This window comes from Caretta caretta, chromosome 11 (assembly GCF_965140235.1).
Source record: "Caretta caretta isolate rCarCar2 chromosome 11, rCarCar1.hap1, whole genome shotgun sequence".
NCBI lineage: Eukaryota > Metazoa > Chordata > Testudines > Cheloniidae > Caretta > Caretta caretta.
This window is the reverse complement of record NC_134216.1, coordinates 38,582,094-38,596,722: the sequence shown is the minus strand read 5'-3', so window position 1 is coordinate 38,596,722 and position 14,629 is coordinate 38,582,094. Positions and strand designations below refer to the sequence as shown.

Here is a 14,629-nt window from a genome sequence, read left to right as displayed (position 1 = left end):
TCACCAAATACAGGAGAAGAAGCTGAGGTTTAGAGAACTGAAAACAAGTGTGGGAGGCAGAAACACCTAAATTCTTATCTTGGCATAGCTGCTGCTCTTAGTGTGGTCTTGGTCAACTCAGCCTTTCCGTGTCACATTTTATCCACCTGTAGAAATGATGACAATAATGTTTATCTACCTTCCTACCTACCTCATGTAGGGACTAATTAGCGCATGGACAGCAGTCTGAAGTTATAAATCACCTATTTACTTAAAGCATTTCTATCTATATTCTGTCTGCTTTTCACTCTTTTCTAACACAGAGAACTTAACCTTGGAAGAAACATTTCCTAATGGTGCTTGAACAAATTATTTGTATCCTTAGTGATTTTATTGCTCTGATCAGTTTGTTAACAATTCACATGTTGGCAGTTGAGAGTCTGACAGGCCAGTGGAAGGCACATTTTAAGGAGAGGAGGAAGTTTGCTGTTAAGGCATAAACCCATTCTTTTGCCCTCTCCTGGATTTGAAATGCAGTTTTACCTCTAATTGCAAATCTAAATTATAGGGAAAACTTTGGTTAAGTGGTTGAACTTATTCCTTTGATATCATCCCTAAATGAATCTCTTCTCCTTTTAATGTGCTCATTTCTGTGGCTAAAGAAAAGAATCCAACGGGATGTTGCATTGAGGGGGCCTTGAATAGTCCAGGTTACTGTTTACTAGAAAGGCATCTTTTGTGAAAGACAGAGTGGGAGTCCATCATTAGCTTGGGAGACTCTCAGCTGCAGCTGTTCTGATTGCTTTTAATTGGCTTTCACCTTCTTTTGTTTATTTCTTGGTACAGGTCTTGTTCTCACAGAGTTCTAGAACTATGTAAAAGTTGGGTCTAGTTAAAAGTCACATAATTAAAGAAGAATATCTGTTTCACAAATAATACCTTTTATTCCTACAACTGAAAGAATTTTAAAACCTAGCTCACTTTTCACCTTTGTTATTCTTTACTCTTGATTAGTTTGGGGCAGTGATTATTGTCTCATCTTATTATTCTTTGTAGACTAAAAGAATTTACAGGGACCAACCCAGACCGAGGCCCCATTGTACTAGGCACTGCACAAAATCTGCCTAAGGATTTTATACTCTCGCCCATCACAGTGGTATCTAAGAGCCGTCCACTTCAAATCAATAGTGATAGTGAAAGCCCTAGTGTTCTTCGTAGAGTCTCTGGCATATCTCCCATTTCAGGGTCAAAACTCTAGTTGGGGAAGGGGTTTGGGCTTTGTTTTAAAAAAAATAGATAAAGGTTGGAGGGGAAACAGTCCCTGAGAGGTAAAGTGATGTGACCAAGGCCAAACAAGAGATCAGTGTCAGAACCGAGAACAGAACCCAGCAGTCCAGTACCTATCCACCAGACCACATTGTCTCTCTTTGGACAACAGAAACAGACTAGTCAGTTTAACTTTTGCTGCTAGCCAGTTGCAGTTTGTGGCTGCCATGCACCAGCACAAAGCTATAACCTTTCGGTTCCGGACACCTATTCCCATTGGAATTTCTAATAGTCTGACAGTTTGTCAACACTGGCCACTAGGCCTGTTTTAAAGCAGCTTTGCTGCCAAATTATTCCCATCCCAATTGAGGGTATGGATCCGAGTCTTTTGTGAAGCATATTTTTTTAAAAATTAATTATTTAATTTTGAGTGGCCTAGCTTGGAGTATGCTTTAAAAACGGGTACTTTACAAAGCAAATACAAAACAAATTGCACCCTCTTTGAGATGACAGAGAGGTACATATGAAGCAAAAGTAGTGCCTGATTTTCTTGTCTAATGTAGCCATGGATGCTCTAAGTACATCCATTGCACAGATTTATGTACACAGTTGGCTCTACAGAGGAGTTACCTTCTGCTGCTTCTTCCCTGTAGCAAATTGCTTGGTGTTTTCTACACAACGGAAGAGTGCTTCACGTTCCTTGGTAAACCGCATTCATTTCCTCTTGGCCTACAGACAAACACACCAATAAAAAAGAGTCAGGTGTAGAGTGCCAACAGACAGTCCTGAAATTGCCAAGCAGAACGGCTGCAGAGCTTGCTCGACGTTTCTAGATCTCACAGGAATTATGCTTTCAATTCCTGCCCTCTCCACAAATCTTCCTGCACTGATGAAGAAGTTGTAACTGATACCACTTTATTGTCTGTTGTGACCAGAAATCCTGTATGTTCTCTCACATCTTTGGTATTTTGGAGAAGGTTGCAGCCCTTACAAAAACACTAAAAAGCGACGCAAGCAACAAATACCATTTCCCTTGGAGACAAATCCGCACAAGGCTTGTTTGAACCCCGTGTGTCTTTGCTTACTAGCCACTTTTGGCAATGCAATAAGTGAAAATCATGTCACCTGAGTCAAACACCAGTATAGGGCTTGGCACAGAGGAACTGCACTGGGGAATAAGGGTGGTGGGAGAGCAATTGGTAGGCTGAAGAATGGGAACAGAGCCACATCCACCACTTCTGTAGCCTCAGAGTTGCACTACCCTGCACTCTGTAGCCCGCTCTGCTTTGAGCGATGCCCTGCAATGGCCATTACATGCATACTCTCATTCTGCCTTTACTGTGTCTTGTGCAGGTGTGGCACAGCGCTAGGAGAGAGCTCGAAAAAACCATCTCCACGAGGGGCATAGCTCCCAGCGCTGGTGCACTGTCTATACCGGCACGTTACAGAGCTGAAACTTGCAGTGCTCAGGGGGGTGTTTTTTCACACCCCTGAGCGAGACAGCTGCAGTGCTGTAAAGTGCCAGTGTAGACAAGCTGCCAGAGTCTGCCCCACCTCCGAACTGGCATGTCCACTCCACACAAGGGGAATGTGTGCCTGAAATATTCAGATCCCTACAGAGGGGTAGGGCTCCCCCAGATCCCAGCACATACATGGAAGGGTAGAATTTAGGACTGACAGCCTTCCCCGGTCCTAAGCCCCCAAGTGTCCTCTGATACCCCTCATTCTCCAACCCCTCCTGTCTTCTCCCCTCCCATTCCCCCTAATCTCTACCCCTCCCCCTTACCTGAGCCCTCCAACCCATCTTTCCTCCCCATCACCCATTCCCATACGAACCCCATCCCTCACTGCAGACCCAAACTCCTCTTCTGCTATTACCATCTACTGCCCCCCATTACTCCTCCCCTCCCAGTGAGCATTCACGTGTAATGTATTTTCTTTTCAAAAATAGTTTCCGTGCCTTCTGAATATTCTGCTGTACGCAGTTTACATTTCTCCAAAATAAAATATATTGACAGAGGCAGATTTTCCCCAAAACTTTACAGTTCATTCTCAGATTTCTGCCCAAGGTGGGCGTCAAACTTCAAAGTTGCTAGAATCTTCAAAGTTGCTGGGGGGTTTTCCTGAGGACCGTATCTCAAGACCGCCTTGCATCAAATGACCCCACCTTTGGATCACTATCCCTACCCTGTACTCCATAAGGCATAGCAAATTTCAAGACAATCCGTGTAAGCATACAGATTTTAGAGTGCTTAGCAGCACCCATCCTTGAAACAGGACAGGCTTCCCAACCTTAACTAGACCAGAGCTGGCATTCCGTTATAAGATTGTATGAACTAGAGAGAGCACAGAAGGCTCAGAAAGGCGTTAAGTGTCCCATTCATCTCAATAAGATGTTCTCAGCTGAAAGAGAATAGCTCACACCCCACAAGACACACCAAATGTCAAGGCAATCTGAGCATGCGGGTGGATTTTAGAGCACTTAGGCCTGTCTAGCTTTACACAGAAAGGCAGTCTCAACTGCAGTGGAGTTGTCGCTCTGACATAACAAATACCGGAGATGTTTCCTCCCCATGTGGTCTATGACGATGAATTTTATGGGTTTCAGAGTAGCAGCCGTGTTAGTCTGTATTCGCAAAAAGAAAAGGAGGACTTGTGGCACCTTAGAGACTAACCAATTTATTTGAGCATAAGCTTTCGTGATGCATCCGATGAAGTGAGCTGTAGCTCACGAAGCTTATGCTCAAATAAATTGGTTAGTCTCTAAGGTGCCACAAGTACTCCTTTTCTTTTTGATGAATTTTATATTAAGAATACAAGTATCTGCCTACATCTTTGGAGTAGCGCAGCAAATGCTTTCATTTGAAATTATGCCTTTATGTGAGAACAAAGTTTGGGAACTTGCCTTCTTTTGTTGGCTCCAGTTGTTCACTACCAGTTTTGCTGACTTTTCAACTGCATTATCTAGCTAGTGGGAGAGAAACACAGTATGACATTTAAAGAACAAGGCATTTCTCCATTGTTAGTTGCTTGAGGAGACTGGCAGTGGCTCTAAGTGTCAAATTTCACCATGACTTGCGCAGTCCTGCCAACTTCCAGGGGTAGAATTTGGCCCACCCATAGCAAATAAAAAATACCCATGTAAATTAGTTGCTGGTGGAAAGCTTTCAGATCACCTTGAATTCCACTGAATAATTGCATGGTGTTTACCAAGGACTGACCAGCCTTTAAAAGTTTCTAGATGGAAGAATTGTTCAGAATTTCAGAGAGAAAATAAAATATGGAAAAGCATAAGCAGCCCAGTTCTGATCTCGCAGTAGCAGTGGACGAATGGGACTCCATTCACGGCAGTTTAGGTCCTCCTCACTGAGAGATCAAAATCCAGCTACCCAACTCTACAATGATGCATATTGTCTTTTCCTTGGAACCTGTACTTTGTCTATGTTCATCCATCCATCCCAAGCGCACTGCTGTTGTATCTGAGGGCCACAGGTTACTCATGTGAGCAAGGGTGCAGGATTAGGCCCCTGGACCAGGCTCTGATTTTTCAGAGTGCTCTGACCACTTTGCACTTCTGTGGCATTGCAGAGCAGTCCCAAAAACAGTGGATCTGGGCACATGAGAATTTTTTTGTCTAGAGGAATCCTCAAGTGGCATAGAACCAACATAGCAGTTCTTCTGTCACCCCTGTTCTTAGCCAGGGGTAGTGCAGTTGGGGCATCTCTGCATCCAGCTGATACCTAGTGATTAGAGAAGCTCTTGGGGGTCATTCCCAGTTGGCACATGACAAGGCAAACTCTGGGGCCTAAAATTCACCTTTGCTCCCTCACCCCAGACTGGGGCCAAGAAACCTTGGCCAGGCTGGAGAATATGGCCCTCAAAATGCACAACATAATGTTTTGCTGGGGATGGGTGAGAGAAGGGGTATGCAGGTTTCTGATTTCCTTGCTCTTAAATGGAGTTGCTTTGCCATGAAGGATGTAAGTGTTGCTTACACATACTGTATGTTATCTCTGATTTGATCCAGCCTCACTCACAGGAAACATAGTATATTGAAATGCTGCATAAAAAGAACAGAAAGACAAATGCTTTGACTTACTGCTTTTTTCTTTTTTTCAATGTTCATCCAATATATGATTAGTTGAGTTTATTGATTCTAACTGAATTGCTTTGCCAAGTTTGCTGGGCATAGAACATAAAACACACACAACCACTGCATTAGTATTTGCATTATTGGACATGCTTTGCCAGAAAAAATGGTGTGTCTAGTAGTAAATATTCTGGGCACACCCCCAAACTAAGCAGTAAAGTTTGAAATGTTTATAGTGCATTAGTTTAAGAGTTTACCGACTGCTTTGAAGTTTAAAAAATGTACCTGCTCACACTTACTGGTGCAAATTTCATCCCCTCAGAAACCCACAGAGCCATGCATGGCAAATGCAGCTAAAGACAGAAAAAAATGCACACAATGGCTTTGTTTCTATGGCTATTATAAAATGAAATATAAAACATCAAGGGTGAGATCCTCAGCTGGTGACTTTCCTGCAATGACACTAATTTATGCCAGCTCAGTATCTGGCCCCAAATCTCAACACTAATCACCAATCCCTTATCCATTCACCATTCATGTTTGCTAAACTCAGACAGAACTGTAAGCACCTAAAGTGGAACAACATTGCGTAACAACTCTGTGGCTACCTCAGAATTTCCTGGTTGTTACTATGCTGCACACCACCGCCACCTGGAACTTCACGGTGAGAGCAGGAATAGTACCTGAGTTGAAGAAGAAGGAAATGTTACTCACCCTGTGCAGTAATTGTAGTTCTTTGAGATGTTCCCCCATGGGTGATCCACTTCAGGTGATTTCTGAGCACTATCCCCGGAAGAAGGAGTGGGGCTTCGAAACAGGCCAGTTCACCTGCACACCCTTATACAGCCTTGGTGTTTGGTCCACGTATGCCTCCTCGTGGCAAACAGGCACTGCTAGCTAGAAATCTCCAGTCAAGGGCTCAAGAGGTGCATGCAACTTGAAGTGGACCACCTATAGAGACACTGGTCAAAGAATGATCACTTTAGATAAGCTATCACCAGCAGGAGAGTGGGGTGGGAGGAGGTATTGTTTCATGGTCTCTGTGTGTATATAATGTCTACTGCAGTTTCCACGGTATGCATCCGATGAAGTGAGCTGTAGCTCACGAAAGCTCATGCTCAAATAAATTGGTTAGTCTCTAAGGTGCCACAAGTACTCCTTTTCTTTTTGCAAAGACAGACTAACACGGCTGTTACTCTGAAACCTTCATTAGCTTTTGCAGGATGACTTGGGACACCATCGAGCAGTTCTGATTTCATCCACTAGGGGCCAGGGCTACAGACACACAGGAGCTGATTCAAGTTTGATTCTAGAAGTGGTCAAAGAATTTGGTTGACATGTGCTTAATTTTTTTTATGCCAGTTCAACCCTAATTATTACATAGGATCTTCATCTCCAGATCCCTTTCTCTTATTAAACACCTACGGCCAAACCCAGAATGGTGCTGAGCTCCTGCTAGCTGTTTAGCTGGTGATCAGTGCCTTTTGGAGTTGTCCTATACCGTCCTCCACTGCAGTCTAGAAGTTGGGAAGCAGTTTTTTGAAAAGTGTTGTATTGACTTTTTGGATATTGGAAATATACTACAAGTCTAAGGAATGTTGGTCAGCTAACATAATATTGGCTACTAAGAATTAGTGTATTGTGTGCACTTAATCACACAGCAAAGTGCTAGGAGTTTGTATATACCAGCTGGATGTCAGATGTGAAAAGAATTTAACTTGCTATTTTAGCCATCCTGGCTATTGGAACTGAGATTTTTGGTAATTACACCCCCATACAATTAAGAGTGACTGGTGTGTTGTGCTCAGATGGTTTTCATTCCTTTGCATACTGTTGGATGTTTTATACATACTAAAAAAAGAAATCACTGTTTACGAATGTGAAGATTAAAGAAGAGGAAGAGCCTATGCTGTACTCTTTTCATTTACACTCCATCTCATTTTTGAATTTGGTAGATGTTACTTACTTCAGCTTCATCTTGTCCAAAGCTTTGGTAAGCTTGTTAGCCAGCTTTTCCAGTCCTTTGGCATAGCTAATTTCTGAGGTAGCCCTGTCAATACAATAATAAAAATCATAATGCAATTCAAACATTACCTGACCTGTAAGCTTTGAACAGGTCTGCTTGAGCCAAAGATTTGGTGCTTACAACCAAAGAAAATTGCTTCAACATAAAAAAGGGAGTGATCTCATAGCGAAGATACACATATGCAGATCTTTCAGCCACACAGGCATATTCAGCAAATCACAATAGCTCTGTAACACCATATGATTGTATAACGTATCGAGACTCAATTAACATAGAGTACTTAACCTAGCTGAGAACAATGGCAATGACACAAATCAGGTCAGCTTTTACTACCCGTACAGGATTGAACTCCAGGGGATACTAGGATATTGTCTAGATAATATCAGACAGCAAAACTTTTATTATTAATTATTATTATTTTGTGGTTATGAATAGACCGTAATTAGGTCTATTCAAACATTATGTATAAATTCCATACAAAAGAACTACACTAAAAGAACATGAAGGTTGACAAGTCAAGCACTCAGAAGTTAGGAAACGCCAGTATTAAGGTTGCCCGTGGAACCTTAATTTGGCACCCTTGTGCATTTGCACTATAATATAGTCTTTAATTATATGATCACATGCTAGTTTTTCACAGGACCCCTTCCTCATTCAGTGCACAGGATGGATGGTGCTTTGGGAATGAATCGGGTTTGTACTGTTAATTAGGCTATTGTCGCAGTCTCCTTGCCCAGCCAGACCAGTCAACAAGCCAGAGCAGAGTCCAGGACACAGACACCGGCTTTTCCCTTTGCGCAGGGGTGCCCTGCCACACTTCACTCCTTCCCACAAGGCTTTGCTCTTGCCCCACCTTTTCCTGCTCACTCCCGCGAGCGCATCCAATCCCCACTACTTCCCCTCCCTCCCAGCATCTCCTGCATGCCGCAGAACAGCTGGTCGCAGTGAGCGGGAGGTGCTAGGGGGAAAGAGAGGAGCTGGCTGCTGGTGGGTGCTACACACCTGCTAATTTTTTTCCATGTGTGCTTCAGGGCTGGAGAACCCACAAAGTTGGCGCCTATGGTCCAGGACCAGGTCTAGACACATAAAATGGCAAAACATTTAGATGGTGAAGTTAAAGAAGATACAAATAGTGTTAAGTGGATTTCCCCTCATCTAAAAATTAATATATCTACAATTGGGAAATCTGCACTGAGCAAGGGCCTATGCTAACCTTTATTGGCTATCTCATTTTTACATTGGCTGTTTTTCAGATTTATCTCTACATGCCGGACCAGTTCTTTTACTGACTTGCCTTTGTGAATTTTTTTTGGACTGGGTACAGCAGATCAGGGGCCCAATTCATTATTGTCTTTCCCCTTATGTAGTGATTTACATCAGTGGAAAGTACACCAGAACTTCAACTGGTGGAAACTGACATTCCCTTTATTGGTGCTATTCTGATTCATATCAGGTGAGAATCTGGTCAATTGAATGTAGAGTGGGTAAAAATTGTTACCAGACTGATTTAGCAGTATCTGACATCTACCTTACACAGGTGGAAATGATTGTAAAAGGCACAGGGAAGCTGAGAATCATGCCACATATGTTAACTTTTGGCTAAGACGTCTAGGAAGCAGCTGATCCATATTTTAGAAGCTGGAAAGATACTGGTGAGGGAGAAGTAGAAGAAATGGAAGAGAAGAAGCCTGATATATTTGTCCATGATTTATTAGCTGTCTGAATTAACTCTGGGTACATTTAATTCAAATATTTAGTTCATGTAAAAAGTGAGTGGATAATTAAGAAGCTTGTACTTAAGCTCATAACAGCAGCCTAACAGAAGACAAACTTGATAGTCTAAATCCACCCTACTGTAGCACCATTAAAGGAGTACATCAGGGATGAATTTGGTCCACTGTATTTTTTAGATTAATTCTGGATATTCTGTTGCAGACCGTTTCCTGCTGATGACTTTGCTGAGCAGTTTGTAAAGTCAGGGAAGCATAGGGTGATCAGACAGCAAATGTGAAAAATCGGCAATGGGGAGGAGGTGGGGAGTAATAGGAGCCTATATAAGAAAAAGACCCAAAAATCGGGACTGACCCTATAAAATAGAGACAGCTGGTCACCCTGGGAAGCAAGCTGGTAAAATTAAATTTCCAAAGAATAGATCTTCAAAAAAACCTCCTCTGATGTGAAATACTACGAACAGTCATCTGCAGTATTGCAGCAATTATCTGTCATTTTAGGCTCCAGTCCTCACCCATATTGGTCCATAATTCTGTAATCCAGGCTGCATGGGATGGCACTGAAGCAGACATCACCCTTTCTAAGTGTTCTGCACCATCATAAATCAGTTATACCCAGTTTGTATTCAACGTTCATGTAATTTACATGAGAAAATTGGTTTACATCCCTCAGCCATGCATGCTGGCTTTCACCAAAATGTAATTTAACAACATGGGTTCTTGGTACAGAGCAGGAAACTCAGAATATGAAGAGAGGGAGCCTGACAAAGAGACAAGAGAGACTGAAGGGAAGGGAAGGAGCCTGGCAAAAATGAGGGAAATAAACCCAGATTTGCGAACAGCCCTCATCGCCCACTACTTAAATATACTAAAAATCCTGGTCCTGCATACTGAAGGTCTGACTCAAGCAGCCAGAATTTACACAGCAGCTAATCCAAGATGACACTGATGCTGGCAGCATTATCAGGGTAATATTTTCACAAGGACAAAAATGGTCTTGTTCAATTTCTCTAAAAAGAAAAGGAGTACTTGTGGCACCTTAGAGACTAACCAATTTATTTGAGTATAAGCTTTCGTGAACTACAGCGAAGTGAGCTGTACTCCTTTTCTTTTTGCAAATACAGACTAACACGGCTGTTACTTCAATTTCTCTGTTGCTCTTCTGCAACGGCAGGCAAGTAGGTCTTTGCTAGCTAGGATTTACAAGTAAAATATTATTATTGGTGCTCTGAGGCAGTGGGATTTGCAAGATGATAAACCTGTATCCCCTGGAATAAAATAAAAGGGACCTGAGACAATTCAAACCCCCACGCAGGGATTGAGTCTCTCCTCACTTAGGGCCTGCTCCTGCTTCCATGGGAGTCAGTCCTGTTGAACACTAGGAGATGGATCTGGTCCTTGCACTGGTATTATTACACCATTATAGCTTTTTTGACTTCCATGGACATACTCCCGATTGGCACTGGTGGAAGTGAGACGATAACCAAGCTTGGAGCATGAAGTTTGCCTGGTCTTGGTCCCCATAAACACATTGGGCTAAATTCTGCCGGCTCTACATGGATATACACCATGTGAGAGCAGAATTTGGCTCAATGGGCTTTCCCCAGGTGCAAGATACAGTCACCTGTTGTTCAGAAAAGCAGCTGAGATGTTTTTCAACACGCTGACAATGCATTGCCATTTTAGTGAATCTGGACTGCACTTGTGTTCATGAGAACACCATGCACGTTTTGTGAGACTTTGAATTTCGTTGCCATTAAGACAAATATCTTACCCTCTTCGGAGCTGCCATGTCCCTGCCCCCTACACTCTGATGGAGGCTAGTCAACCTGGCATAGTGAATAGAGTCTGTAATAATAATGGGAATCCAGAGAAACACTGATTGCGTGGGCAGAAAGATGACAATGGGCTCAGCTCTGCAGTTACTCTTCGAATTCCAGTGGCCTGGGGAACAGCCTCAGGCACAGGCTCAATAGTTAGAGAATGCATTTCATCGTGCAACTGCCATCCATTTCCTGGGTGCTGAGAAGTGCCTACCGACGGATTGTTTCTCTGTGAGGTTGGCACTTAATGTACCACCTGTCCAAGTAAAAAAGGGAGAGAGAGAGAAGGCAGGGACAGAGTGGCCCAATGGACGTGGGACTTAAGAGGCTTGGGGTCTATGCCCAGCTTTGGCACTGGCCTGCTGGGTAACGTGGGGCTGGTCACATCGCCACTGTGTGCCTCAGTTTCCCCATTTGTAAAATGATGATAATGCTATTTTTCCCCTCTATTGTAGAGCACGTTGGGAATCTCTGGATGAAAAGTGCTGCGTAAGAGCTTGCCTCCTTAAATTAAATGAAGGCCAAATGAGAGCAAATTTATTTTGCCAGCTTTCGCAAACATGTCTGTAAAATGACAAGCTTTTGTGTTGCTGGCAAGAAGCAGCTCTTTCAAAGCCACTTTAGGAGGACAAGTGTAATTAAAAAGGAAGATGCTCTTTAAAAAGAGCCCAGATTGGAAAGAGAGCTGCTGACTAGATTAATACACGACAGAGGTGATTAAATATTTATTTTCAAATTTAATTAAGAATTGCATTTTGCTGTTGAATTTCAGGTTGATTTTTTACGTAGGTAGAGGACAAAACTTTGCCTAATTATGGCAAGACAGCCCATGGCCAAGCAGTTATCAGACTATCTTAACCAGCAGTTTTGGAACCACTGAACATCACCTGCATAGCATTTCTCTCTCTCTCTCAACTGATAGACAACTGGAGAAGACTTGTGGTTTGATTTCCCACCCAGGTTCAAACTGGCCATTTTGTAGAGGTATCAAAATCTATGTTTGTGTTTCTGGAACTGCAGTAAATCTAAGTTATTCCCTATCAACTTCCAACTGTTCAGAAATGATGTACAGCCAGCATGCAAATCTGCCGTACAAAGGAGGCTGCATATGTACTGCATTGCAGTGGTAGGTCCTGCCTTACTTGTGGTGAGATAAACTTCTTGAGACAGAAGGTTAGATTATTAAGTTTAGTCTCTAGGTATCATGCTATGATTTTCTTTTATCTATAATCCTTTTGCTTGCACTATTCTTATTCATTATCTCTTGAATCTTAAATCTTGGATAATCAACTTGTTGTTTTCATTATAAATACATCTCATTGCTGTGCTATTGGAGAAGGAGCTGATCCTGAGCGGACTCACACATGCTGTAGTGTACACTGTTCCCATGGGGACAGCAGACACGGTATGATTGTGAGTGTTCATTGGATAAAGGGGCTGGACACTCCACGGGAATACTTCAAAGGGGCTCAAGGACTGGGGTGCACCTACTGCTAATCTGCAAGGCAAAGTAAGGGCTGGCCTGAAATTGATCTTTAAATGAGACAAGCCATGATTTGAAGAAAGTATACACACACACACACTCAGAAGGAAGGGTATCATTTACCAAATCATTAATATCACTTTCCGCAACTCTCCTTCAAGTACAGACCCTGCCTGGCTTATGAGATCTGGTGCAGCCAAGGAGGCATGGCGGCTAACTCTTACCTTCAAGTTGTTGTCTTTGTTATAAAGTCCTGCTTCCAAACATTTAGAAGTTTTCATATAATTAGGTAATAACGGACTTATTCCTGATCCTCCTCACTGTGGACTTTATGAAGACAAACTCTGGCCATACAATGAACATTTTATATGTGTGGTAGTAGAGAGCTGCACACAGCCTATACCATCAATATACAGGTGTGTATTGTAAACGCAGCCCTTAAAAATCAGGGAGGATTTTGCTGTTTATGTAACTTCCTCTTTGTTAATGTGGACCAAATGGAAGCTCTGGTGTGGGAAAATATCCTTGCATTTGATCTGTACACCTCTCACTTCAAACCAGCCTCAGTGTCAATATGTTCTTCTTTTAGGGCTAGACTGTGATTAGCAGTCAGCGAGGGAGGCAGTGCAGGAGACACAATCTGCCCACAGCTCCAGGAGGTACGGGGACTACACATGCTGCCCCATGTTTTATGATCCATGGCCCTGCCCCCATTGCAGTGGCTTCACCGTAGAGAGCAATCCTGGTGCTTCCAAAGCAGAGACAATACTTGGTCCTGAGCCTCAGGAAGGAGGCACACAGTGGGAGGCAGCCTGCTCATCTGTACAACTGTCAGGCAAATTCTAGCCCTTAATATACGATGTGCTTGCAGCCAAGTTTCACAGGGATCAATCTTAAGGCTCCAGGTGTTAATTGAGAATATAAATGGTAGTCAAATAATTTGATTTGCATAAAGCGAATTATCCTAAATTTGAATAAGCCCTAGAATATGAAGACTAATGGGCAACTAATTAACAATGCATTTTTCACACAGCTGTGATCTAAGATTTTAAGTTCCAGAGGGAAGCATAATAATTGGTGAGATTTTGCATCGCTAAATTAGCCCAAATTGCATTCTAGCGTCCTATTTGTCACTTCCAGAAATATTCGTGCCCTCTCCCTTTACACCATTCAAGGTTTAATGTGCTCACCTTTGAGGCTCCTTGTTAAAATGAAAAAATAGAAATGGATAATATACATTTTGTTAAAGGCGAGGGTGACATTAGTTTTGGCACGTATGAATGTGAGCATGCAAGAACAATCCTGTTTACTTGTCTTGTCACTAATTACACCAATTTATGAAAGACTATAAACATTGTGGTTAAGTTTAATAAAAACTGAGGGGAAAAAGCGATAGCTTTATTATCAAAACCCATTCTGGACCTTCCTTACACACAGACCCAGAAGGTCTCCTTCCTCACAGGAACCATGGATGAGGACAACTTACCCTACGGCAAAAACAGCTAGGTTTGGTGCTATAAATACATTGCCTAACCTCCTCAATGGGGCAGGAATGGCTGCTGCAGAGCAGGAGCAGGGAGGAAGCCAGAACGCTCAGATTTACAATAATGCTCTCTGGGCAATCCTTGTCCTTACCATGGTGGATACCTACCTTACCAGAGCAGATTCCTCCATGCAGATTCCAGGGCTTCCACCGATAGTGGCATGGCTAGCTCCTGAGACAACAGCAACTGGCATCCCCAACATGATTGCACATTTTGATTCCCTCCACGTGAAGTCATAGTGTCAGGAGCTACCACTGGTCTGAGAAGTAGCAATGTACATGGTTGTTTGCCACAGGGTTTTAGCCCCTGTCCTAAAGAAGCAGGAATCTTCTGTTCCTCTCCCAGCAGCTGCACCAAGATCCAGTTGAGCGCCAACATTGCATTCTGTGTGCAAAGAGAATTCAGGGGCAGTATGCTGGGGAACCTCAGGTCCCCTCCACATTATCTCTAGCCATTTGCCATGCACGCTGCTGGCTTCCCACCATGCTGTGTAAGTGAAGGGGGCATCTCGGCCATGGGCAGCGCTAGATGTTAGACACACTATATTGGCCAAACTCCCACATAATTAAACCTCTTAATGAAACCCCTAGACAAGCAAGGACTTAAATTATGCATTTTTTTTTTTAAAAAAAAATTCTATGCTAGCGTACTCGGAGGCTATGTCTCCACTAGGAGCTGGGCTAGGGAT

At 42.9% G+C, this 14,629-nt stretch overlaps 1 protein-coding gene across 1 annotated transcript in view; it reads right to left on the bottom strand.

Moving 5' to 3' along the window:
- NOSTRIN (nitric oxide synthase trafficking) overlaps positions 1-14,143 on the bottom strand; it is a 28,147-nt gene extending 14,004 nt beyond the window's left edge. Inside the window, 6 exon segments of the mRNA XM_075117653.1 lie at positions 1,876-1,974; positions 4,151-4,213; positions 5,346-5,427; positions 6,050-6,157; positions 7,302-7,385; positions 14,049-14,143. Of these exon segments, the coding sequence (XP_074973754.1) occupies positions 1,876-1,974; positions 4,151-4,213; positions 5,346-5,427; positions 6,050-6,157; positions 7,302-7,385; positions 14,049-14,143 (531 nt within the window).
- Positions 14,144-14,629: the final 486 nt, after the last annotated feature.